At 43.9% G+C, this 27,467-nt stretch overlaps 2 protein-coding genes and 1 long non-coding RNA gene across 3 annotated transcripts; 2 read left to right on the forward strand and 1 right to left on the reverse strand.

Annotated features, from left to right (window-relative positions):
• The first annotated feature begins 5,017 nt into the window (after window positions 1-5,017).
• Window positions 5,018-7,710, forward strand: exosc6 (exosome component 6). The gene is made up of 2 exons (XM_086207767.1): window positions 5,018-5,386; window positions 5,995-7,710. Exons 1-2 carry the CDS (start codon window positions 5,109-5,111, stop codon window positions 6,539-6,541), a joined length of 825 nt encoding a protein of 274 aa, XP_086063893.1. The 5' UTR covers window positions 5,018-5,108; the 3' UTR covers window positions 6,542-7,710.
• Window positions 7,711-9,469: 1,759 nt separating this feature from the next.
• aars1 (alanyl-tRNA synthetase 1) lies at window positions 9,470-27,195 on the forward strand. The gene is made up of 20 exons (XM_086208674.1): window positions 9,470-9,546; window positions 13,231-13,388; window positions 13,697-13,885; window positions 14,293-14,438; window positions 16,404-16,595; window positions 16,953-17,097; window positions 17,273-17,418; window positions 17,560-17,668; window positions 17,828-17,978; window positions 19,043-19,167; window positions 20,011-20,155; window positions 20,241-20,419; window positions 21,668-21,781; window positions 21,858-22,064; window positions 22,311-22,495; window positions 23,955-24,063; window positions 24,356-24,469; window positions 24,833-25,039; window positions 25,323-25,436; window positions 26,173-27,195. Exons 2-20 carry the CDS (start codon window positions 13,245-13,247, stop codon window positions 26,350-26,352), a joined length of 2,901 nt encoding a protein of 966 aa, XP_086064800.1. The 5' UTR covers window positions 9,470-9,546; window positions 13,231-13,244; the 3' UTR covers window positions 26,353-27,195.
• On the reverse strand, window positions 21,182-26,790 carry LOC147258700 (uncharacterized). The gene is made up of 3 exons (XR_015117022.1): window positions 25,748-26,790; window positions 22,389-22,654; window positions 21,182-22,143 (listed from the first exon to the last, which is right to left on the reverse strand). It is a non-coding gene; the product is annotated as an uncharacterized LOC147258700 (long non-coding RNA).
• Window positions 27,196-27,467: the final 272 nt, after the last annotated feature.

A 27,467-nucleotide genomic window follows, 5' to 3' on the forward strand; every position in this document is an offset into this window, starting at 1 on the left:
GACTCACTCCACCTCGACACCCTGAGCGACCTCTGACATCACTTACCAAAAACCTGCAGTCCACTGTCGGTTTCTGCGTACGTGTGTGTTTGCAGTGTGTGAGTGATCATCTATGGGGAGTTCCTCATCCCGTCTGACACAACGGGTTCTTTATTGCTGCATATGTTCAAGGGTGGATGTTGCTGCTGGACATGCATGCAGACATCTACGTGTTAGTGTGTACGTTTGGTTGATCATCTGGACGTGTGAATCCACTTTCCACTCAGAGTAACGATCTACGGCACGTTCTTTCATCGCTTTCTTACTAAAGCACACAGGCATCAGTGGATATCAGTATAGTATAGTATAGTATAGTATAGTATAGTATAGTATAGTAGTATAGTACAGTATAGTACAGTATCGTATAGTATAGTATGTTATAGTATATAAGTATAGAACAGTATCGTATAGTATGGTATATTATGGTAGTATAGAACAGTATAGTATAGTATAGTAGTTTAGTACAGTATAGTATAATATCGTATAGTATAGTACAGTATAGTATAATATTTATAGTATAGTAGTATAGAACAGTATAGTATAGTATGGTATAGTATGGTATGGTATATAGTACAGTATATATATATATATATCAATCATCTTTCGATCATAAAAATGGTGATTAATAATAATGTAATTCATTATTATTAATCACCATTTTAACTTTATTGCCAGCTAATGAGACCCCCCCCCCCCCCCCATTTAACCCTTTGTAATCTATGTTCCCAGGTTGTAATGACCCAGAGATTCTCAGCTACCTCCTCTGAGGAATGTGCTGATCTCAAGATAGGCAGAAATGATACTTGGTAAGGGTCACAGTGAATTATTCTAATCATCTTTATGCATCTGTAATTTTATCTCTTTATGTAGTTCACTCTTTGTAAGGCCTTTGTTGTACTTTTATTTTGTCTTGTTGCTATCAAAACTCTTAAGATGATTTTAATATCATTTTAACGTGCTTTTAATGTTCTCTTTGAAAGGGCTTTTGTAAAGTGCTTTGAGTTGTTTTTGTACGTTTTTTTGTATAAAAGATGCAATTCAAATAAAGTTAATACTCCTACTGCTAATAATAAGAATAACAATTACAACAAAAACAACAACAATAAGAAGTATAAGAGTAAGAATAAGAATAAGAATGCTATTGTTTAACTCATGGGATTCTTGATTTATGCATCTGTACATGTATATTCTTTAATTTAAATGCTACTCCCAACCTGTACCATTTTGTCCAGGCATTTTTTTAAAACATTAACCCTAATCCTGATTTTGGCAAACTGCTAATTTTATCCCCAACTGGTCGACATTTCTTTTTGTCGGTTACATTTGTTTAATATCTGGAGTGTATCATCACCTTAATGACCGCATGTAGACTCACCTTGTTGGGAGATATTTGACATTGTTGAATTGTGACTGTCGTTTCGTGAGCCAGACGTCCCACCCAGCTGTGACTGGAGGCAGCGAGATGGAAGGTGATCATGAGTTCAACAAGTTAAACCGTCTGCATGGAGGCAGAACGGTTTAACTTCTCTCAGTTTTTATTTGTAAAGGCTGATTCATAATTCCAACATAAAACCCACAAGAAAATCATCTTTTACCCGCTGAAAGGTCTTGGCCAAAATACGTCGCTCTGATTTGCTCGTACGTCAAGCATCATGACCCCTCAGGTCATCGGAGACAAGTTTATGTTTTAAATTGTCAGAGCCAAACCAGTTGAAGCAGATTTTAGTCTGCTGACTCTCTCAACTCATCGGAAACGTTATAGTTTTGCTTAACAGTTCATCAAATCTGTAACACCCTTCCAATTATTTATCTGCTTTATTTTGCTTTTTTGTCCTCACTGTCTTTTAATTGTAATTTGAAAATTTGATGTGTCTATTTTTTATTATTGCCTCTCAACACACCTCCGTACCCTTTCGGTGTTTTAGTTTTGTTGTATCTCTATGCTCCTGGGAATCACTGGGAATGCCGAGTCTAAATGATAAAGCTGCCTTGCCGTGATTTGTTTCCATACAGGAATTTTAAATCTTCCATGTACACACTGACACAAAACACAGCAGAGATAATAAAGACAAGCTCCCGGTCCAGAATAAATAGACACTGATGAACTACTCAGTGTCTGTCAATTTCACGACTTTGTCACGTCTGTGTTATAATGATGACGGATGCTAACACACATCCCCTGAGTCTCTTAAACCAATATTCTGTATATAGGCTGACGTGTCGGAACATTCAAGTCCACACGATTTCATCGTTGCTGTGAAAAAAAAAAAAAAATTCATTTTGTGACACACATGCTTACAGTTTAGCTTAGTTTAGTTTAGTCATTTACAAAGCAAAGAAGAAAATATGACGTAAAAAAAGTTCCCACATCCTGAATGAAAGGGAACAGAAAGAGGAGAAATCATTTTTAACAAGAAGAGAAGAACCTCCTCCAGCTCAACGTGACTACGACCAAGGAGCTGGTAGTGAACCTGGGGAGGACGAGGAGGAGTACGCCGGTGACCTCCGTTAACATCCCTGGGGTCGATGTGGACACTGTTGAGGATTACAAAAACCTTCGTTGGCAGTAAACTCAGTGGTTCCAAACACGCCGAGGCCCTCTACAGGAAGGGCCAGAGCCACCTACGAAGATCCGTCAACATCTGTTCAAACATGTTGAGGATGTTCTACGAGTCAGTGGTGGCGAGCGCTTTCCTCTATGAAGTGGCCTGCTGGGGCAGCAGACTGAGGACTATGGACTCAAACAGATGGGACAAACTGGTCAGGAGGGCCAGGAAGGTGGTTTGGGTGGAGCTCGACTCTGGAGGTGGTGTGAGAGAGAAGGAGCCTCACCAGACTCCAAGCCATCGGGGACAACGCCTCTCACCCACTGCAATCGGACTTGGTGGCGAGATCGAGCACCTTCAGTGGAAGGCTCATTCCCCCTGAATGCAAAACCAAACAACACCGCAGGTCGTTCGTACCCGCAGCCGTCAGGCTGTACAACACCAGTGACACAACCCAAAACAGTGAGGCAAACTGGACCGACTATTCATGACTTTACCATGCACACTTGCACATGCCATCTCCTTGCACTACCATACCTGACTGTAAATGCTGTTTGTCACTTCACACACTTTGCACTGCTATTCCTGGATATGGATGTCCATATGTAGATATGTTTACATGAGCCATATCAAGGGTTTTATTTTTATTTGTATCTTTTTACTATATTTGTATTTTACCTTTTGTTTATTCTTCAAATTCATACACACCGTGTGTTTTATGTGAGCGAACTGCAGTGACAAAATTCCCCTCTGGGATCAATAAAGTTTGTTCTATTCTGTTCGATTCTATTCTATATATTTGCCCCATTATAGCTGCACATCTATTTTCAAAAAGAATTTGTCATAATTAGTCATTGCAAATCCTCTGCATCTACTCTGAAAATGTACAAGCCAATAAACTGTAAAAGACAAATTCATTCAACAGTTCAGTATTCATAAACACGAGTCTACTTCTGAGGTTTAGATTTTCGCTGTCAGGGTTGAATGTGAAGCTGTGTGGCTAATGTGAAGGAGTAAAACCCTGCTGTACCAACCAGTTTAGTAAATAGAGACCAGGCCTGACTGACCAGCTTATCCACTGATGTATCGACAGTGCTAAACAACAAAAATGTGGTTTCACTGCAGTTAAATTTGGTGTGTGTGAAACGTTTCTCTCCGTGGGCAGTTCAAACTCAAAATCCCCCCGTGTGACAATCCACGTAAACTGTGGAATGCTGAGCTAGTCATGTTTCCGGAAAAGAAGGTCTTTGACTGACCTAAGCCAACTGATCACACCTGGGTGTCAACCCAGTGATGCAATGTTGGGGAAGGGACGAACACACACACACACACACACACACACACACACACACACACACACACATAGTATTTTGCATCATACAAAGTTTTCAAATGTCGTGTTTGTGCCAACATTTACAAAATAAGAAAGCGTTTTCTCTGTTTAATTAAAAAACAACAACATTAACCCAGGGCGGCACGGTGGTGCAGTGGTCAGCACTGTGGCCTCACAGCAAGAAGGTTCTGGGTTTGAGCCCGGGCTCCAGCACAGGATCTTTCTGTGTGGAGTCTGCATGTTCTCCCTGTTCCTGTGTGGGTTCTCTCTGGTACTCCAGCTTCCTCCCACAGTCCGAAGACAGGGTGGGGAAGACAAGTGGGGACGAGGCTAATTGGAGTTGATTGTGTTGGTCCTGTGATGGACTGGCGACCTGTCCAGGGTGAACCCCGCCTCTCACCCATAGCTGCTGGGATAGGCTCCAGCCCCCCTGCGACCCTTAACAGGAATAAGCGGAAGAAAATGGATGGATGGAACATTGACCCAGCTTTAAAAAACGAGCTTGCACTGCCTGATAAGACGCAGACCGCTCCAAGTCCCTCACCTCACTCATTTTTATGGTTGCGCTCAATTCCAGAAGGGGGCGACAAAATTACACAGTACTCAGAAGTTATACACTCAAGCTTGAAGTCACTTTTGGGGTATTTAGGGCTGCACAATTTCTAAACCTTATAAAAAATGTTCTTGTTATTATTTGACTAATACGATTTGTGATATTGGAGGAAAGGTTTATATTATACATTCAAATTCTCATTTTCAGTGAAAACCCCATTGAAACGATATTGTGTGATTTTTGTGGTGATCTCTTAAAAAAAACATTCTTAAGTCTCTAAAATAAAGTCAGCACCATATGAAAAAAACATTCTTATGGAATTGTGGCTTTATTATCGTAATATCACGACTTCATTAGCATAAATAACGGCTGTTATGCTCGTTATACTAAGACTTAATTCTCATAAACCTTTAATTTCGTAAATAAACGACTTTAATCTTGAAATTTGAGGATAGTTGGCGTCATCTACTCTCCAGACTTTTACAGTACACTTATCCTCTGCTCTCTTTAACAGTCCATAAACAACCCCGGAACTAATTCTATTCTCCTTGTTGTCTCCGACGGAACTTCTTTACTGCCGGACTGACACTCGCTCCAACGGTCTACCCCATGTCTAAAGTCTACCCCGCTGCGCATCATGCCGGTTGACACCAAACGAGTGCGCGGTCCGGAGGTTTCCCAAAGCCCATCTCTGTTCCTGGGCAAGCCGGCGCCCTCCGTCTCCTCGCAGAGCGGCAGAGCAGACGGTCGGCAGCGGGACCAGGTGGACGTCCGGCCGGTGTTTGTCCGGTGTGGACTGGTGAGCCAAGCCAAGGGGTCCGCGTATATCGAGGCTGGAAACACCAAGTTGATGTGCTGCGTTTACGGCCCTAGAGAAACAGAGCGGAAGGATGAAACCGATATGAAATGTGGAAGGTACTTTTAAACCTTCTTGAAGTTATTTATGAAAACGTGGTGAGCAGCGAGACCGCCGGGTAATTCACGCCCAAGTGCTCACACAGGCAACGGTCTACCGTGACCAAGCGCGACTGGTGTTCAGAGTTGAGCTGAATAGTTCTGTTGAGGGAAATGAGTCCATCTTAATACAAAGTAAACTGGCGTTCTTCCAATATCCCACCCTCAGAACATGCGCAGTTTCCACGTCGGTAGCAGAAACGGACCTATGGGCTTTTCCATGAGTCCTGCTCCTCAAACCATCCCTGATCTGAGGGAAGTTACTTTTTATACTCTTCATATGTCAAACTGGGTTCAGGATGCACAATATGGGCCTTTGCATATTTAGTGATACACAAACGAGGACTTTCAACACTCAGAGGGCTGTCATTGAGGCTGCAAGTGACAAGACACACGATAGATGTCAGGCTTTGCTTCCTGTCTTGAAGACTAAATTGTGTGTACAGCTATTTCATGAAAGAGGCTAAATGTTTGACATGGACAATTTTGTGTGTGTGTGTGTGTGTGTGTGTGTGTGTGTGTGTGTGTGTTTGTCTTAAGACAACTAAACTGCCATTCTGTGTGTCCAGGTTGACCACTGACATGCGTTTCGCTCCATTCTCCTGCCCTGAGAGGGGCTCATGGATCCAGGGGAGCCAGGACAAGGACTTCTCTGTGATGCTACATGAGAGTCTGCAGCCGGCCGTGTGCCTCCACAAGTACCCTCGCTCTCAGGTCGAGGTCAACGTGATGGTTCTGGAGAACAGCGGTTCGGTCCTGGCACATGCCGTCACGTGTGCTTCTCTAGCTCTCTCTGATGCAGGGATTGAGATGTACGATCTGGTGCTTGGCTGCGCCATCCGCCAGGACGGCGCCTCTTATGTGGTTGACCCGACATACATGGAGGAAAACAACTGTGGAACAACCGGCAGTGAGAATCAGGGCAGCCTGACTGTTGCATTCCTCCCCAGCTTGAACCAGATTTCTGGGCTACAGTCAGACGGAGAGATGACGGAGGAGACTCTGACAGCCGGGGTGCGCACCTGCATCGAGGGGTGCTATAAGATATACCCAGTCATCCAACAGGCTCTGGCCAAGGCCGTGCGCAGGGCCGCCCCCCCGCCGTCCGAGAGCTGAGAGACTAGTTCACCAATTAGTGCTCAGTTGTTTTTCTACAATATCTTCTGTACTTCTACTACTCACAACTCATTGTCCTGTGTTTGCTGTCTTTTCTTTCATCCCACTGATACCATTGTGTTTTCTGTATCAATCATTTGATAATATTTAACGTGGTGTTGGGCTTCCATTTGGGCTCTGAACTTAAAATTTGCATAATGACCTTAGAGAGGAAATTGCTGGCAAGAACGTGTCATAGGTTCTGCAGCCGTCAGCCAAGAGAGACGACGCAACATCAGAGGTTGTTTGATACTCATTAGAATCTAGAGCAATGATCTTATTTTTTTTAAATAACATTTTTTTGTTTCCATGTGAGACAATGGGGACTAATTAATGTTAAGTGTTCAAACATCCTGAATGTCTTCATAATCGGTGCGTAACTACTAATACAATACTAGTAAATACTATGATGTCTGTTAGAGAGCAGCCATCACAGACTGAATTAAACGAGATCTGCAGACAGCACGAACGTCACGACTGTTACATCACAAGTTGAGTTGACGTTACAGATGTCAGCTCGTGATTGCAGGTTTTAGTGGGACTGAAGTCCTTCAAATAAACCCTAATTCGTATGATTTTTATTGAAAATAGGACATTAAAAAGAATACTTTTCCTATTCAGCAAAATTGAACTTTTCCTTTCTTCTTGGCTTCGTTACATTGAAAGTACTAATCCAGCCTTTGATTTGTCTGTCGTTAAAAGAATGGAGTTTGTTTTTTACAGGTGATATCAGCTGTTGGCCAAAAACACATATTCCTCATCCCTGAAGTGAAGCGGGACATGAACACGCGCGCGAGCTGTGGCTGCTTTATAATCGCCACCAACACAGAAGCTGCGTGGGGTCAAATGTCACTGCCAACTCTTTTGAATTTTCCAGGCGATTAACTAAAATCACAGCTCATTTGTTGTCTTCAAGTGATTGGAATTATTAGTAGTTTTCCTCATGGGATGTTGCATTTAGTTGCATCAGAATTTAGCTGTCCAGACTTAAATGCGCTTGCCAATTAATTAGGTCTGCAAATGTTGGCCACTAATAACTCATCTTTTATTTGTAGTTTTTTACAAAGTTATGTGTTACATTTGTTTACAAAAGACAATTATTAAGCAGAATAAATCTTTACTGAAAACGATCTTCAGGAGGCTTGTTCTCTGTAAATGTGTTTGTAGCCAGGCGTGGGTTTTTTTTGTTTTTTTGTACATTTGTCTTCCCAAGAAAAAGGAAAATTAACCCCACTGAAGAACAATGAGCCACCAAGCACACTCAGAGTCGCTGCGGAACTCTAAATATATCGGACAAAAAAACCCCTGGAATACCACCCTGCAGTTGTCTGCCTCATCTAAGTGTTTATCACAGCGACCTTTGACTACCAAAGTGAGAACCAGTGGAGGTTCAGGAAGAGGTTCCCTCCCGGCGTTCCTGAGACGTCTTGTTCGTGAGAATGGGCCCGTGTGAATGTGGCGTGACTTTGATCTTTGACAGCAAAAAAAATCCTTCCGGTTCATCCCTGAGTCCCAGTGGATGTTTGTGCTTAGACTGAAGAAATTCCTCACCAACACGGAGATGTAATTTTAAAAAAAAGGGTTATCCATTTGGATGATTCCTTAAGTCTTCAAGTTTCAACTTGCCAGTACCGTGTATACTATTTTATAGTATACTTTACTTTTACTTTTCCTCATATTTTTTTACTTTTTCCACATAGAAACATGTGACAACTGAGCAGGCTGGCTTTAGAGCTGGAAAGTTGTGTTTTGTTTTATTTTTTCTTTTGCATTAGTCACAAGAAGCCCCCCCAAATGGCAGAGGGGATACATGTCAATCAAGTAACCTCTCTAACCTATTGGTTACTACTAATTTTCTAAATATTGTTATACAAAATGGCCTTTCCTCCATACACCCGTTCAACAAGCAGTCTTCTCAGATAGACCCTCGCTGGCTCCCGCACGCTGGCTTGCAGCTCTTTTCTTATACTGACTGTAGCTTTTTATCACAGGATTGTAAAATTCCTGCAGAAACGAACCACTCGTTGTGAAAATGATAACTCTGGTTTCTTTGCGCTGGAATGTTTCAGTCCTAAAGGCTCATGCTTGGCGGCTGACTGAAGCCACCAGGCCTCAGAGAGGCTGCGATGCGCCGCTTATGTACTATACAATGTAGAGATGTTGCATCAGCTGGTGCATCTCTGCGCGCCACGTGAAACTATAGGCGTGTTCTCGCGAGGCGGCCCCACAATGAGACAGGGATGAAACAAAATTAGCATTCCTTAAACAGCAACTCGCCTTAAACTAGATAAAGCTCACACCACGACTACAGGATTTTGTTGTTGTTGTTGCTATTCTCAGTGGGTTTATAGTCACAGCATTATTGTGTGAAGACGTTAATATCGAACAACAAAGCTGAGTGGTATTTTTGTTTTTGAATTAGGTACACAAGTAATGATTCCAATAATGTGTATACAAAGCTAAACGACCTCACTATATCCTATTCCTGGTAATGATATATTTTTGTTCCGCGACAGTGCAGAATCACGTGTGGCCAGTTTTTCTTGGGAAGTGTTTGAGGGTTTCTTTTAAAATCACAAATTATTATAAACTGATTATAGCCTTTATGTTCGGATCACTGGGTCAGAACCGAAGCACTCTCTCCAGATATTATACTTTCAAAAATGTATAATAGTTCTAATTTTCATCTGCCACACCACAAAAAGAAGAATATTGACAGCAGTGACTTTTCAGTTGCATCAGCCAGCCTTCGAAATCTGTCTATGGTACAGCGGGCTCGGCTGAGATTGACAGTAACCTTATCCAATAGGACTGGACGTTTGCTGACGCTTCCGCGTGTCTGGACCAATCAGCGAGCAACATGGGCGTGTCCAGCGGCACTGCGCTTTCCTTCTGCTCAAGCAGCGCGTGGGACAAGCTGTGTTTGGGAGCAGTACCTGGTTCACTCTGTCAGAACAGCGACTTCTGTGAGTATATTCTCTCTCCCATGAGGTAGTAGAATTGATATCGTTCACGTTTAGGCTAAAGAAGTGGCTTTTCATTCTATCTTTTTGTAGAGAATCCGCCTCTAGCGTGAATGTGTTAAAGTAGCCTGCCTGGCTAGCACTTAGCCGGCCAGTGTTAGTTAAGCTAGTCCACAGTCCGCTGACGTTCAGGTTATGCAGCGTTTACCGGCGGTTGGTAAAACCAGTCTGAGATGTCTCTGATAAAAAGACATTGTGGTGTTTATTAGTGCAAAGGTGGCACTGTCCTGAGAATGCTCCGCTGACCAATCTGTGGTCCACCCAGTAGACAGGAGTATTGTGGTTTCGGGATTTTGGTTGCATTTGGTCAGTTTGGTGATTTCCCTTCAGCACCTGAAGTCTCCTACTGCCCTTAGTGAAGCTTGTTTTGCCACACCATTGACATTTTGTCCACCTCGAGTTTATAAGCAGCCAGTTCCTCTCAGAGGTTTAAATTTCCATCCCATTACCCAAGCGTCTCCGCTTTCTGTGGTTGTCAACCGTGAGGTTTGGTAGTCAGGATGGAGATGGCGGCTGTTTACCTGTGCAGGTCAGCTCCAGGGAGCTGAAGGCGCCACCGCTGGGATTTGGTTTTCTCTGCTGGCTGCTGCATGAATGAGATCCGCTCATGGGAATTCCACTCTGCTGCCTTTTAATTATAGACTCTACTTTCTTATTTGTGATACTGAAATTGCTTTGGTGTTTGGGCCCCATATGTGGTAAAAATATGTTTAGATTGATATCAAGGCAAATTCCAGTGAATTTTTTAAAATTCACATTCGTTTAATTTCTTGTGTGTGTGTGTGTGTGCACGTGTTATTGCAAATACTCAAAGAACTTTTTTTTTTTTTAATTAGCATTACTGTTAGGGAAACAGGCACACTGGTTGACTTGTCTTTCTCCTGCTTTTGGAGGAATTAATTTGTAATTGATTATAACTTAGCTCAGACATAATATAACTTAACCCTGCCATTAAGTATGTTTTACTCTGTATTTTAGATATAAATTGGGATTAGGGTTGGTTGAATTTCTGTTTTTTTTCTTTTGTGATTGGGTGTCCAAACCTGAACCGTTTTATTTTTTTAAGGTAAACTGACTAACAGCTTTTTGACAAATTGAAGAGTATTACATGCCAGTGTCATCAGAACAATAAATCCAACAGGTATTACAGTAATTTTTTAGCAATATTAACAATATCTTTGTTTGTAGGAACCAAATGAGTGGAACCACTCAAATCTGCCAGCGGAGATGATGAGACAAGATGTGGTGGAGTCTCAAAGAAAACTAAACGCTTAGGATTTGAAAACAGCAGTGATGTGAGCAAAAGAAAAATAAAGATCCGTGTTGACACACACACACACACATATATATATATATATATTTTTTTTTTTTAATTATTTTAATTTTTTAACTTTTTGGGGGGAGTTGAATTCCCTCAAATCTGTTCTCAATTATATATTCTGATGTGCTTGGAGAACAGCTGGTAAAGGCTCCAAAGAAAGTTGTACTTGGTCATTTAGCCCTGTTTGGTGTTTGGCTTTTTATCAAATGAGCTGGAACATTTTTAATTGGCCCGACTCTCACCAGGATCCAAAAGTGTCAGCCTGTGCCCATTTGAATCACTTGCTGTCAGCTAGGACAGGGCCAGTAATTGTAGTAAGGAGTGTGTTTTTGTCATTTTTATTTTAAAATGGACACAGTTATTATCTTCTAAGCAGACCTGGTTACATGACTGGAGAGAGGAGGAGAAAAGCTGCTGACCAGGGTGAACATACAAGCTGGAAGAATGGGAGGAGCACATGTGGATATAAAAATATGTTACTGGTTTAATAACATTTTGATATGACAGGCTTCTCCAGCATATTGGATACAGGATATTGTCCAATGCAGACATAATTACCTAAAATGAATGACAAATAAGTGAAGATTAGTGGTCCACGGCTATTGTGAAGAACTTCTGTTTTTTGCATCTGGAATTGAGAGCAACAACAGGATAGGATTTCAGGTCGTGCAGACAATTTTTTTCAGCTGTGCAAGGCAAACGGTAGGCAAGGTGTGGGTGCCCAAGGCCACCTGCTGCACATGTGTTAGAAATATTTATGTAGATCAGTTGTGCATCTGTGGTGTCTGTGGCTGTCTATTTAGGAGTATAATCCAGCCTTTAGCAGTGTGCTAGTAATCCAGTGGTTCCTTGGGTTGAGAAAGTTGACCAGTTTCTGTCATATGTACGATAAGTGTTCTTTCAAGTGTATTGTGCTATGGAATGCTATCAAATTGTCACCACCCTAGCACAAGTAAGCAGAGTGATTCAGTGAACATATCTAACAGAGCCATGGCCTGTCTGTCTGTAAGTGTTGATCAGAGCAGCAGTGTGGCATCACACAACCCAAGACCCCGCCCTTAAATGATCTGCACTACACTGGCACTGAATATATTTGAAAATCCTTTGTGTGTACTTGGTCCAAACCTGTTTGAAAATGGTTTTCTTACACCTCAAAAGCCTCACTTGCCTCACAGGATTCCTGAGCTGCTGTGGGTTTATGAGGAGAGCTGAAGGATAATTAGCATGAGGACACACACCTGCAAACTGGCTTGCCTGTAGGCTAGTGGTGGGGGTATGGACTATTAGGCGTAGCAAAGGTTCAGCAAGCCCACGGTTAGGATTGTATTCAGGTGTTCAGGTCACAGTTTCAGTTCAGGTTGTTTTTATACATTAAGGAGACAAGACTATTCCAAAAACACTGGGTGTGAATGAGTGACTCATACTCTGGTGAATTCATCCATCCATCGTCTTCCGCTTATTCCTGTTAAGGGTCGCGGGGGGGGGGGGGGGCTGGAGCCTATCACAGTGTCAATGGGCGAGAGGCAGGGCCAACACACAGAGACAGACAACCATTCACACTCACAGTCACACCTACGGTCAATTTAGAGTATCAATCAGCCTCGTCCCCTCTTGATGTCTTTGGACAGTGGGAGGAAGCTGGAGTACCAGAGAGAACCCACACAGGAACAGGGAGAACATGCAGACTCCACACAGAAAGAACCCGTGCCCGAGCCTGGACTCAAACCCGAAACCTTCTTGCTTTGAGGCGACAGTGCTGACCACTGCACCACCGTGCCGCCCCTGGTGAATTCATAGATAACGTAAATAAACACAGTCACGACTACTGTGTTTTGTTGTCATTAACCTGCCAGGCTGCAAGTGCACCACTGCTTGTGCTGCACTTTTTCAGTGAGGGCAACTTACAACTATAAATTTTCTTTCTTTATGGAACATAAATGTTGCTTTTACATGCAAAGTAAACCTTGGGTGGTGTATTGAAAAGTCTGTTTGTCTCTTCAGATAATGGTGTACTTATTCCTTTTTTTAAAAAGGACTTATCGATTATTTTCAGTTTCAAATCTGTCCATGCTTTAAGGAGATGGAGGGGTGGTGGAAAAATTTGTGTGGGCAAGCAACGTTCGGGGATACACAGTGCCGTGTGGGGAGGAGAAGAATCTTCATGTTACCACTGTCAAACAACATCAGGAACCCGTTTAATTGGACATGACAGTAATTTAAAATTCTCTACTTCCCCTGGGAGCTGCCTGTTTGAACACACTTGAGGGTTTCAGTCTTGATTTGCATTTTTGTCTATATTTGTTCAGAGAGCTGATTCAGAATGGACTCTTCTATGAGTGCAGCTGAAATCCGCAAGAAGTTCATCGACTTCTTCCGTCAGAATGAGCACCATTACGTCCACTCGTCGTCCACCATCCCTCTGGACGACCCCACACTGCTGTTTGCCAATGCTGGCATGAACCAGGTAAACCTTCTCCCATGGCCATCATCAGTGTACCAGTCAGGTCGACCAAAAAGTAGACTCATTAATAAGATTCTACTGCAGATGCTCGCACACAGTCCAACACCTGGATAAGTCAATGAAAATGTTGTAAAGATTGTTTTCTTTTTTAAAGTTCAAATAAGATTGGATCAGTGGAACCATTCATATTGCAGCACAGTTTTGTCAATATGAATAATTCTTATCATGGTGAGGATTTGTAACAATCATACCATGACGATATGAAATGACAGTACAAAAGATAGAATTGCTTTTCTGTCTCTCTGTCCTAGTTCAAGCCCATCTTCCTCAACACCATAGACCCGTCCCACCCCATGGCCAGGCTGCGCCGTGCTGCCAACACCCAAAAGTGTATCCGTGCAGGAGGGAAGCACAACGACCTGGATGATGTGGGCAAGGATGTTTACCACCACACCTTCTTCGAGATGCTTGGGTCCTGGTCCTTCGGGGACTACTTCAAGGTATTATGGACATGTGTTTACATCAGCTCTCTCTGGTGGATACAGCTATGTTTAGGGGACTGTTCTAAAGTGGTTTATTTCTGCATGTTTATGTTGCATTGGCTGGCCTGTACCCAGATGTGACGTATCAACACAGGCTAATATAGACTGATATACCGGATGGGCCTGGTTGGGTTATCAAGCTCACATTGTGATATGATGGGCTTTACAGTGAATGTAGTAGTAGGCTCATAGAATGATATTCGTGTCAGAAAGGCAGCCTTTTTTAGTTTCATTATTAGACAAAGATGATTCTGTTTTTCTTCTGATAGCTTTTATTACAAACACTGTCAGTTGTGTGCCCTCTGTGGGAGTTACTTTCTCTCAATCTTTTCTCATCCGTCTGTATCTCCCCCGGCTCTCTGCAGCACCTGGCCTGTGAACTGGCCCTGAAACTGCTAGTTGAGGAGTTCAGCATTCCCATAGACCGCCTGTATGTCACCTACTTCGGGGGCGATGCCGATGCAGGCCTGGAGCCTGACCTGGAGTGCAAACAGATCTGGACTGACCTCGGGTTAGTCTGGTCGGGAAATAGATGTGAACAATGTATTTCCTTTTTGGTATTTCTGAGCGACTTTTCCTCTTAAAAGCTGCTTTCTACTATCTCCAGGGTTTATCTGAGACATCCCCAGTGAACAATTTTACAACCTTCTGCACAGTTTGTACCCCAATGATTGTTGGACAACACAGCCTTCCTGCAGCTGTAATGCTGTTGCATCATTTTGTGGGGTGATTCCTTTGGGACCAGTCTTCCTTCCCTCTGCCGTACTGCCAGGAAGATGCTTTTCTGTTCATTGGCTCTCCCTCCCCCCATCTCATATCACAGTACCTGGAACCTTTTAATCTCCTTTCTCCTCTTAACTGGAGAGGAGAAACTCTGTCCAATATTTAACATTCAGGGTTCTTTTCCCCTGACTGTCAGGTTTTTTTCTGGCGAAGACCCTATTATGTTTGCTTGGCAGAGCAACACATTAGCAGCACTAAAAACACACACTAAACAGTGTCCCAGGCCCCCCCAACACCCATGAGGCAACTGGGTCAGACGGCCCGGAGCCAGTTTTCACATACACACCCATTCAAAACCTGGTATTATACTGTTCTTGCTCTCAATGAGTGCGCGCTATATGCGCATAATGCGCATAATCTAATTTGACCCCCTGAACATGCATGAAATTCGCTGAAATTCGGCACAATCGTTCGGTATGTCTCAACATTCACTAATCAAAAACAAAAACGCCACAAAAGTCTATAGCGCCACCTAGGGAGCCACACAAAAAAAAGATTTTTTTTTAAATTTCGCGCGCTATAACTCCTCACACAAAACTCCCACAAACATGGGACCAACACCGTTGGACTCGTCTCATCAAGACGAACAATTCTTACACTCTGACCCCTCACCTATCTCCAACAGAATGTCCACAAATTGGACAAAACTGTCAAAATCGGGACTTTTTTTACTCCCCGAACAAAATCTATCTCCTCCTAAACCGTAAATGCCAGGGCTTCCAAACTTTCACACATTACTCTCCCAACTGTGCTGATTAAAAGTTGTTCAAGGTTAATATACTACGCGCTCGGTTTGGATTTTATAAGCCCTCAAAGTGGGGGAGACACGTTTCACGCTTACAATGGAAGTCTATGGGGGGAGCGTGTCCTCTCAGGGTACATACTCTCAAACAAATGCTTCTCACATCTACACCATACATCCCACAGCTTTTAAAAACACACCACTGTAATCCTGACAAAAATCCCTACAAAAATATGGTCTTATGTGTGACTTTTGACCAACGTATGCCGACTTATTCAGCTTTTACACACTACAATTCTCTTAATCCTCTTCTCTCTCCACTCTAGCACAGATCAAAGAGAGTGCAGCGGGGGAGGGGTTCTTAAAGGGCCAGCTGGCAGCTCTGCTCTCAGCTCTGCTCTCACTCTCTGCACTCACACTGTGCAACACACTGAGGCTCATATCTCCTCAACTACAAGGCCTAGGGATTTGCCGATTACACCGTTGGATTTGGGCCAGTGTCAAGGACGCGGCCATAGGCCGCGCAGGGGCTCAGGCCCTAACAACGCTGCTTGCAGCTTTAATTAGGGCCTGAGCCGGAAGGCATTTCTGGCGAAGACCCTATTATTTTTGTTTGTATTTTTTTGTGAGGATCTTGTGGAATAACTGGCTCCCAGACTCTTGCAGAAATGGCCTTTTTATTATTGGTGAAAAATAATTTTGTTTCTAAAATTAATAGGAGTATACAGAGGATTTTCACCAGTTTTACAGATATAATGTGTAATATAAAGCGATATCTGCCTCCTGAAGGAAAGAAAATGTTTACTCTCTTTCCATTTGTAGGTGGTGTTCTTCAACACTTGCATCATCACATGTCTATGTGATTGTTCAGTTGCTGACAAATGTTAGAATGCACTTGTTTATTAATAGAATCAATTAATCACATCTCACTCTTTGTTTCATTTCTGTCAGCATGGATGAGGGACGTATCCTGCCTGGAAGTATGAAGGATAACTTCTGGGAGATGGGAGACACCGGCCCCTGTGGTCCCTGCAGTGAGATCCACTTCGACCGCATTGGAGGAAGAGACGCCTCTCACCTGGTGAATATGGATGATCCAAACGTCCTGGAGGTCTGGAACCTGGTGTTCATCCAGTTCAACAGGTGAATGGCTTACACACACACACACACACACACACACACATGCCCCTTAGGTGACCAGAGAACATTCCAAGATTTCCGTACAATCACAGCGACATCAGCAGCATCCAGGGAGTCGATGTCAGCAGCGACCTCCACCTGGTAACAGAAGCAAACTCACACTGAGGGAAATGGTCAAGAGCAGTAAGATGACAGCAGAGTGAAAAATACTGAAGAGGCTGTGAGCTGCAGTTGATTTTTAAAGATCACACACAGCTCGACCCGGACAAAGTCAAATCAGTGGAGCATATTCCAAAATTTAGGAACCAAGCTCAGAAATAAAAAGGAATGGACTGCAACTGTGTTTCAAACCCTCCTCAGAGAGTCGGAGACTGAACTTAAGCCGCTGCCCAAGAAGAGTATTGACACAGGGATGGGTCTGGAGCGCCTGGTGTCTGTCCTACAGAACAAGATGTCCAACTATGACACCGACCTTTTCATCCCATATTTTGAGGCCATCCAGAAGGTACTCAAATACCCTAAACTTACTATTCAAATGTGGTTGCACACCTGTTTGCCGGCCATAGTTGAAATTACGTACTGACAGTCTGCATTTATTCTTGACTTTAATGTGAAAACAGTACGACATTCTTTGCTGCGATGATGAAAGAAACATAATTATCCATCGGTGTTTGTGTCAGGGTACCGGCGCTCGACCTTACACCGGTAAAGTTGGAGCAGAGGATGCTGACGGCATCGACATGGCCTACCGTGTGCTAGCTGACCACGCCCGCACGATCACCATCGCTCTATCTGATGGTGGCCGCCCCGACAACACAGGCAGAGGGTGAGAAATAAAATTCCCAAATATCAGAAGCAGAGATGGCATGACGTCCGCTACTTTCCATAAACCAAGTTATATGTAGTGCCAAATATTCCTACCTGCAGTGTTTTTTTGTTTTGTTTTGTTTTTTTGTGTCATGTTTAGTTATGTGTTGCGGAGAATCCTGCGTCGTGCAGTACGTTATTCGCATGAGAAGCTGGGGGCTGAGAAAGGCTTTTTTGCCTCTCTGGTGGATGTGGTGGTCGATTCCCTGGTGAGTTTCCAGTTTTCCCTTCCTTGTCGCCGTTATCTACACTTGGATTGTGTATTCGATCTTCTTCTCTTCCTTTATTTTCTTCACTCTCCTCATCTTTCGGCTTCCTCCCCTCCGTTACTCCGACCATTTTTTTTTTTGGTCACTCCTGTTCTCCAGGGTGATGCATTCCCAGAGTTGAAGAAAGACCCAGAAATGGTGAAGGACATCATTAATGAGGAAGAGGCGCAGTTCCTCAAAACCCTCAGCAGGGGGCGACGTATCCTTGATAGGAAGATTGTGAGTCTGGGAGACTGTAAGACAATCCCAGGTGAGATGCACTTCATGAAATGCATTTCTTCTGAACAGTTTGTGGATGTACTTTTTAAAGAGGTCGTATTAACTATTAAGTGCAATTTACCATAGGGACTCTTCATCCTTATTACCCTCCCTCTCTTTTATTATCCTGACATTACAGGTCTGTGTTGCTTCCTTCTCTCCCACAGCCCGGTGTCGGATCTTCAGTACTCAAAAATACTGTTATTCAGAGGAATATAGCTACAAATAGAAAAGCTTAAATCTTGCAGTGCTTTCACAATGTGAATTCAGTAACACAGTTACTGATGAACGTCTTTCATAGACTTTTAATGAGTTTCTTCAGTTGCGGACAGTAGTTTTGAGCCTGTGTAAAGATTCATCCTGGTTTGATTTAGTGTCCAATACTTGTCTTCTGAATTTTGCTATTAGATCTCACACATCCCATAGTGGCCCTGATATATAAGTTCTAAATCTCAGCCTGGTGGCAGCAGAAATATGCACCAATTTCTGATTTGATCTGATCTGGTCTTTTCTTTATATCTCTGACTGATAAACTTGGGAAAAGAATCACAGTGTGCTCACTTTTATATTAAGAGCTAATGTCTCTCTCCAATCAGCTGCGCTCCTTCTGTCTCTCTCTGGTTTTCTCTCTCTCTCTCTCTCTCTCGCTGTGGTTCTCTTTCTGTGTCTGTGTGCCTCGCTTTCTGTCTGTCTTTCTTTGATTCTCTCTCTATGTCTCTCTCTCTCTTTTTGTCTCTCAGTCTGTCTCTCTTTGATTCTCTCTCTATGTCTCTGTCTGTCTTTGTGTCTCTCTCTGTCTGGTTCTCTCTCCCTGTGTCTCTTGGTCACTGATGAACTTGGACATGCCAGGCTTGGACTTTTAAGTCACTCAGGTTGGGTTTGAATTTTCAGGTCTGTTGAGAACTCTCTCCTAGAAATTCACATTTTCTCTCAACTCCTGACTCCAGCTGATTGAGAGGAGTGTATCTTTTGTATGTGTTTAACTGTTTGACTTGAGGACACAAGTCTCTGAGTGTCTTGTCGTAGACAAACATCTTTCACCATCTGTGCGTCCAGGTGACACAGCATGGCTGTTGTATGACACATACGGCTTCCCGCTGGACTTGACATCTCTCATCGCGGAGGAGAAAGGCATGATGGTGGACCTGGCCGCCTTTGAAGAGGAAAAGAAAGCAGCACAGGTGAGGAAATGGAGGAAGGCTCTCTGATGCACAGGAATACGGGATTCTGCTTCTTGTATTCACTGTGAGGCAGAATCAGGACCTGCACCTAACAAACCCCAGAGTCAGCATGTGCTGATTGGCTTGGTGGACAAAATTTTGATTTCTAGTTTGTTGCCAGTTTTACTGAGGGCAAACTGTTGTCCATCACATCTCTGATGCAAAGTGTGTGTTCACTTAAGGGGGAGGGATGCTGCAGTCCAGATTTTTAATATTTGTTATCTGTTAACACTGAATCCCAATACTTATCGATTCCTGAATGTTGCTTTAAAAACCATTTGACTTGCTCTAAAAACCTACTTTATTTCAAATGCCCTCTGTTTTTATGAATTTGTAAGACAGAAACTTCTAAGATGAAAAGGTACTTGATCCAAATCATAGATTCTGGTTCAGAGATATTTGATTTCGTAGCTTATATTGATACATTTATGACCAGTTTTATTTGGATAGTGTTAATCCACACAACAACCTTTCCCAGGTTAAAATCAGTGCAAAAACTGTTTAATTTATTACATTGATTTCTTCCTTTGACAGCTCAGACTGATACGGACCCTAGTTAGCAGGACACGCAGTCGTGACAACTGATGAACCAAACACATTACTCAGTGGAAGAAAATCTCTGTGCTGCCACACACTGATTTGTTTTTATTCACGAGGCTTTAATATTGTGCAATTTTCAACTATTATGTAATATGGTTTTTACTCTTTTTAAAAGTTTCTGTCTTACAAACTTACAGAGAGGCTTTGTCAAACTCGCACCATATGAACAGATAATTATTTAAGTGTGTGTGTGTGTGTGTGTAGTTAAAGTCCCAGGGTAAAGGCGCAGGAGATGAGGACCATATCATGTTGGACATCTACGCCATCGATGAGCTGAGAAATACGAACGTCCCTGTCACAGATGACTCTCCCAAATACAAGTACACCTCTGATGAGAAGGGCAGCTACGGTACAAACACTAAATCTAAACACAGACCTCAGGTCAGTGTGACTCACAGCCACACTCTGACCCTCCATTCTGTTTATATAACTAGAGTTCCAGCAGGCCTCGGCCACAGTGCTGGCCCTTCGCCGCGACCGTGCTTTCTGCGACGAAGTGACCACGGGTCAGGAATGTGGCGTGCTCTTGGACCAGACCTCCTTCTACGCCGAGCAGGGCGGACAGACGTTTGACGAGGGTTTCATGCTTCGTGAGGATGACAGCGCAGAAGATGTAGGTGGAGTGTCTGTGTAATGTGTGATGAATCAGAAATGAGACGTTTGTGGGTTTAATGAGCTCGGTTGATTTTAGCATGCCTTTTTTAAGACACCATTAAGTCAAATTTCAGACAGTGTTGGAAAAATAAGAAATCCTGGTACCCACCAATGCTGAAACCTCTTCCTGACCTTATGAAATGAAAATGATAAGATGAATCTTAACAGCTGACACCCTTGGTATCTACATGTTAAAATGGAAGTGAGTGTCAGCATCTGCTCTGCTCTGCTCTGCTCCGCTTGGACACAAAGGCTGTGAAATGAGAGAAGCTAAAAGATGTTCAATTGTTCTTGTCTCTGCTTTGTGAACAAGGACCTGAAGATCAGAAGATTTCTCCCACCCTCATTAAAGGACCTCTGTCGTCCTCCATATGTCCCAGATTCTCTTTTTCTTTAATTGAACGAGACGATGACTCTTGAGCTTGTTGATTTAAGGTCACAATTAATTAATAGCAGTCATTACTAAATGACAGCTATTTTTCCCAAGCTTTTTGATACAAATGCTTGAGGTCCCGGTTACAAAAATATTAAGGTTACAAGGTTGAATGACTATTTTTGATAGGAAGTTAAACCTTAAAAGTTTCAGTTTTCTGTCTGTGATGGAACTGAAGAAAAACAAGACGAGTAAAAAGGAATTAAGGTGACATCTGTCATCAAGTTACCGTTAGAATTAGTTTTACCCAACAGTCAGTGTTGAGAGAGAGAAGCCAAGTCAAGTCAAGTCACAATTTATTTAAAAAGCACATTTAAAAAAAACCTCTGTCGACCAAAGTGCTGTACAATTGCAGAAGCAAAAAAAACAACAATAACACAAGGGATAATAGTCAATTTAAAACAAATTTAGATTAAAAAGAGAGGGGGAGTGAGACCAGCTGAGAGAGAAGCTGGTCCCTGACAGTTGTGTACACTGTTCTTACTTCGCCAAGTAGTAGTTGAGACGAGCTCAGTGTTGCGTAGTTTAACAGGTTACAAATGGAGTGTGAGCGAAAAGATGCTGCAGAGTCCGAGGTAAAGAACTAGCAAGCTGATGTGAAAACACACTTCAATACTATTGAGAGAGGCTCTGCATCACTGATCTGTTTCAATACGCCTGGACAGCTGAACACTGGAAAGTGAACATCTATTCTTCAAAAAGCCTGGACGACAAATCCACACCAGTCTTCCAACTAGACACATGAGTTGAAGCTTCCTTTGCTTGTTTTTGTAGCGGATGGAATTCACAGTGAAGAACACTCAGGTTCGGGGAGGCTACGTTCTCCATGTAGGGACCGTCTATGGAACGTTGAAAGTTGGGGAACGCGTCACCCTACACGTGGATGAGGTGAGATACTTCACAGGAGTGCAATAGAGGCTTGGAATCGTCTTGCTCATATTCTCACTACACTTTCTCTCCTCAGGCACGTCGGAGGCCCATCATGAGCAACCACACCGCCACACACATCCTCAACTTTGCCCTGCGGGGGGTTTTGGGTGAGGCAGACCAGAGGGGCTCCTTGGTGGCCCCTGACCGCCTGCGCTTTGACTTCACTGCTAAAGGCGCCCTGAGCACCGGAGAGATTCGTCGTACCGAGGAGATCGCTTGTGCCATGATAAAGGAGGCCAAGGTCAGTTAATTTCCTCATCTACTAATGACTCTAATGTAGCTGAAGATTGTAGCTGTTTTTCAACAGTAAGCCAACATCTCTGAAATTAAAAAAGGGAAACATCACATAAAATGTCTCGTTTAGTGAGGGTAATAAAACCCTGAGATATTCAGTTAGTCATCATTTACGACAATGGAATCATTATTTGGCCGTCCACGTTGTCTTTTTTTCTGAATATGAATGAACTTTTGACCTGCTCTGCTCCAGCCAGTTTATGCCATGGAGGCCCCCTTAGCCCAAGCCAAGGCCATTCAGGGTCTGCGTGCTGTGTTCGACGAGACCTACCCTGACCCGGTCCGAGTGGTATCCGTCGGCATCCCTGTCCAGGACCTGCTGGATGACCCCAACAGTGCTGCTGGTTCTCTCACCTCCATCGAGTTTTGTGGAGGAACGTGAGTTTGATGCTGCGTCTCTCCTGCTTCTCTGGAAGGATGGATGGATGGATGGAGTATTGATCCGAAGCAGTTTGATCTTAGACTGCAGCAGAGAAGGCGGCTGCCTCTGATACGCCTGCAGGTCGCAGCCACACTTAATCAATGAGAGCTGTGCAGCTGTTCGATTTAGAAAACATCGATCGGAGAAATACAGTTAGTTACACACACAGCGTTACAATTCTCACACCTCTAGCATCACTGCTAATTTCATACTTGCATCGCACACACACGCGTGACAGAACACTTGCTAACAATACGACACCTCGCCGCTAGTGGGTTCAGACAGAAGCCCTGATATGAATAATCTCCTTATCATAATAAATGTAACACTTGAAAGCATCAGCAAAGGTCCTCCTGGGTCTCAGTCAATGAAGACGGAAAACAGCATAAATAAGTGATTGCCCCTCTGTCTGAAATTAAATGGGGCTTTTTGCTGTGAATGTTACGCAATTGAATTCTGCAGTTGCAGCCCAGAACCTCCAATAAACTCCTGTGAAATCCATTATTTTCCATCACTGTCCAAAGAATTCCACTCTAGTTTGACTGCACACAAAAACTAGCAACAAACAAGATGGCTCCAAATTGATTTTCATCATCAAATAAAGACAAGGAAGTGATCTAGTGATTAAACACTAATATTTAGTCTGAGAGTTCAGCATCAAAGTCTGACATGAATATTAATCAAAATGAGTTCTTCTCCGGTCATCAACGACAGGAACAACTCAACCGTCACCTGAGTTCCTGATGCCATTAGAGAGTGTCTGTTACATCCCAAGTGCTTCGGTTTCTCATATGTTTCTCTGAATAAATGTCTCCATCAACATGGAGGCAGCAGTTTTCAGGTGTGTGTGTGTGTGTGTGTGTGTGTGTGGTTTTTTTCACGCCCACCACCTGCCCGCTGGTGTGTAAAGTGGAAAAGAATAATTGGATTTGGGGGTCTTTATGGTGGGCCGACTGCGTCCCTGTGCAGACGAGGCCTGCAACATTTTGTGGAGCTGAATCCAGTGATTAGACGTGCTCCACTGACTTACAGTGTCTGCTGCTGGCCATGAAAATTGCGAAAACGTCCCTTTTATTACAAAGATTATAGCGAGACTTTCATTTCATTTGATTACTTTTGGGAGTGGAATTGATTTCTGAGTTGTATTTTAATGTGCCCCCCTGCATGGGGGGGCTGATTCAGTTCCAAGCGGTAGAGGAGACATTTGCATGTAGCTCATGCGCCCCAGGTTTTAAAATATTCGGCTTTAATAAACTCTTGTGCATCCTGATGTTGTCTTTGATGCTGTTTAATCTGCAGCTACATCAAAGAATCTCGGCTGCTGTTTCATGATGTTTTCTCTCTCATGTCCCCCCCACCACCACCTGCCTCCCACAGTTGCTAACACTCTCTGTAATCTCTTTCTGTTATCTGCAGTCATCTGCAGAACTCGGGTCACGCCGCTCCGTTTATCATCGTCTCAGAGGAGGCCATCGCTAAGGGCATCCGCCGCATTGTTGCTGTGACAGGAAACGAGGCCCAGAAGGTCACGCACGCACACACACACCCTCTGTGTAAATCAAATGATTACTTCTTGTGGTTCATGATGCAGTATTTGGGTCACTGGTGAGAAAAAGCATCCAGCTGTTGAAACTTTAATGATGCTAATTCTGACTTGTGGTGAACTTGCAGCTGTGAAGGAGAAGCGAGCTGCTTCTCTGCTCTCCAAACTCAGCTCTGCTCCTCTCAAGCCACCACAGCAGGATCCCTCTCCTCCACATTTAGTCCTCTGCCTCTCACGTTGCCCTGCTCATGCTTCCATGTTTGTCATTCATCAGGCTCAGAGGAAAGCAGACGCCCTGCTCCAGGCTCTGACCTCCCTGGGAGAGAAGGTGAAGCAGCAGTCGGCCCCCAACAAAGACCTCCAGAAGGAGATCGGCGACATGACGGAGGTAAGAGAGCTGATGCAATATCTCAGGAACACCTGACAGGAATTAACTGACAAACACGCACTTGGACTCAAGGATTAGCTGTTGAGAATTTGGGGTTCAAAGGTCACCATGACCTCATCAAATAACATCGAAGTTCAAGATTTAGATGCTGACGTTTACGTCCCATAGGTCAAAGATCAGTGACTTATGGGTGACATCATACTGCCTCAATGCAGCCTCACGAACAGACGGGGCAGACACGATACACTTACACTGAATTTATTCAGTCTTGCCTTCACTTCACCCGCAAACCATTATTGGGTTTATGATAGGCATTAATGCAGTAACTCTAGAGTGGTGCCTCCGTGTCTGTGTGGTGTGCAGTCCATCGGTACCGCAGTCATCTCCCAGTGGCAGAAGGATGAGATGAGGGAAACCCTGAAGGGCCTGAAGAAGACCATGGACGACATGGACCGCTCCTATAAGGCCGACATCCAGAAGAGAGTCCTGGAGAAGACCAAGCAGGTGATCGAGAGCAACCCCAACCAGCCACTGCTGGTGATGGAGATGGAGACCGGCGCATCGGCAAAGGTGAGACAGGAAGTGCCGTTGAGATCTTAGAAAGTAGGTAGAAGTAAATCTCTCATCCAAACAACAAAAGAAGAGCCCATTATTTAAATTCTGTTGATCTCTGCTGCAGTGTGGCACATTTTCTCCAGCTCTCGCTCTCACAGCTGATCTCTTTGTGTTAGTATCACGGGAGCCAGTCGGCTCCGTGGCTCATTAGCTCTGACCTTGAGACATCAGTAGTGCTGATTAGGAGATTTCTCCTTCTCCCTGCTTCTTCTCTCACCCTTACTTTTATTTCTCCCAGGCTCTCAACGAGTCTCTGAAGCTGCTCAAGTCCAACTCCCCTCAGACCGCCGCCATGCTCTTCACCGTCGACCCTGATGCCGGCAAGATCACCTGCCTGTGCCAGGTCCCTCAGGTAGATCAACTCCATCTTCAGCTCGGTGAAGCGTGACCAGCATTGAGAGGGAAAACCTGGCATCTTCACATTATTGCATATTTTATCATTTGACTCTGAGCCTCCGTGATTGTAAACATGCAGTGGGAGATTGTCGAGGAATTGTAGCTGTGTGGTACTTCTGCCTTTGGAAATGGATATTAATATTTAAAACCACACCTGTTCACTTAGCTGCACTAAACAGGAGACAATTAGTCCACCACTGACTACACGCATGATGTGGACAAACATGCTGGATCAGTACTTGAGTCGACGTTGTGCTCTTTACTCACCCCACAGCCTCGCACTTGAGCGAGCACTCGCAAGTTCAGACTGACCTTCAGTCTCCGGGAGGTTTAACGGAACCTTCCGGCTCCAGAAGTGCGACATGTTGAATGCACCTTCATGATTCCGTTCATTGTTGGATTTTGAATCACATCATTTATTTTGGATTTCTCCACTGGTTTCCATCAGCAACAGTAACTTATGACACATGTAAATTTTTGTAAAGTTTTTGACGTGTTAGGCTGCTTTCCACGGGGAAGCTTGTTGAAACTTTTTGTAAACAACCTAACTGCCATATATGGCAGTTAGTGGTCCTAACTGCCATATTTGTGTTTAACTATTTGGCAAAATCTGTGGACTGTAAATGAAAAGGACAAAATGTGAAATCATAAACGAACCTAACGGAATCAAGTGTCTGTCTCCGTCCCTGCAGGACGTGGCCAACCGCGGACTGAAGGCCAGCGAGTGGGTTCAGGACTTGTGCCCCCTAATGGACGGCAAAGGAGGCGGCAAGGACATGTCAGCCCAGGCTACTGGCAGGAACACACAGTGCCTGCAGGAGGCGCTACAGATGGCCAACAAGTTTGCACAGCTCAAGCTGGGAGAGAACTGAGAGGAGGAGGGGAGGGGAGGGGCAATGAAGTGTAAAAGAGATCTCAAAGTGGCTCTGATGCTGATGATAACAGGGGTCCTGAGTCTGGTCTCAGGCAGATTCTTCTTCTCCCAGAGTCAAAGACGAGAAATCTCACAGCACCTCATACGTACAACTCGCTCCCGCCATGTTGACAGGTGACCACTATTAGAAAGGAGGGGGGCAGGAGGAGTGTTGCTCATTTGCTAAATTCATCTCTGTGGAAATTAAACGTACTTGAAGCTTTTCCCTGGCGTCCTCCCATGCAGTCAACTGACAGCCTTCATCACAGCCGGAGCAGGTCGCACGTTTGTGTACGGAGGAAAGAAAGGTTCCAGAGTCCTCTTCTGATTATTGACCTGTTAATTCCTCATTCTCTTCATCCCACAGTTACCAGCCGTTCATTATTTAGAGAGATCCCCTGAAGCACTTTGCCCCCCCCCCCCCCCCCACTCGTCCAGAGCTGCTCGCAAGCGCAACAACGGTTGACTTCCTGTCCTGCTTCACCCATGAAAGGCGCCGTTTCTGTGAGCAGCAGCGCCGTCCGTCCACCTTCTGCGTGAGCAGGTTGGACCTCAAGCGTCCCAGCAGTAGTCGTATCATGTGTCTGCTTTGTGTAGATGAATAATTTGCCATCTGTTGTACAAAACGATCACAAACATGTCCAATAATCTCGTCTGTTTAACCTCATTCATGATGAATTCAACGCCGAATGTGGAGATTCTTTCACCAAGTCAAGCTGTTCCATGTGAGGGGAAACATGTCAAGTCATGGATTTCAGAATAAATAATTCTGCCAAAAAGCAACACGTCTCCCCTCTTCTTCACCAGCTTGTGATATATTTGTCTGTCGGTGAGTCATTTCAAACGAGTCGATGCAGCCTGAACTTCTAAGTATTGACTCATTTCAGATCCGATCAATTGCACCTGAAGGTTAGACGGATCGTGTAATGTAGAAGGCTGAGCAGGACTGACTCGAGCAAACAATTCCAAGAGCTCCGGGACATCGCGGACTCAACCTGGTGGCCGCGGCGTTATGGATCCCTGCTCAAATACATTAAAAAGGGGTGTGTCGGCTCTTCTTTCAGGACTTCACCA

The sequence above is a fragment of the Aulostomus chinensis genome, chromosome 7 (genome assembly GCF_037954235.1).
Source record: "Aulostomus chinensis isolate RoL2024-O1b breed Wild chromosome 7, RoL_Achi_v1.0, whole genome shotgun sequence".
Lineage (NCBI taxonomy): Eukaryota > Metazoa > Chordata > Actinopteri > Syngnathiformes > Aulostomidae > Aulostomus > Aulostomus chinensis.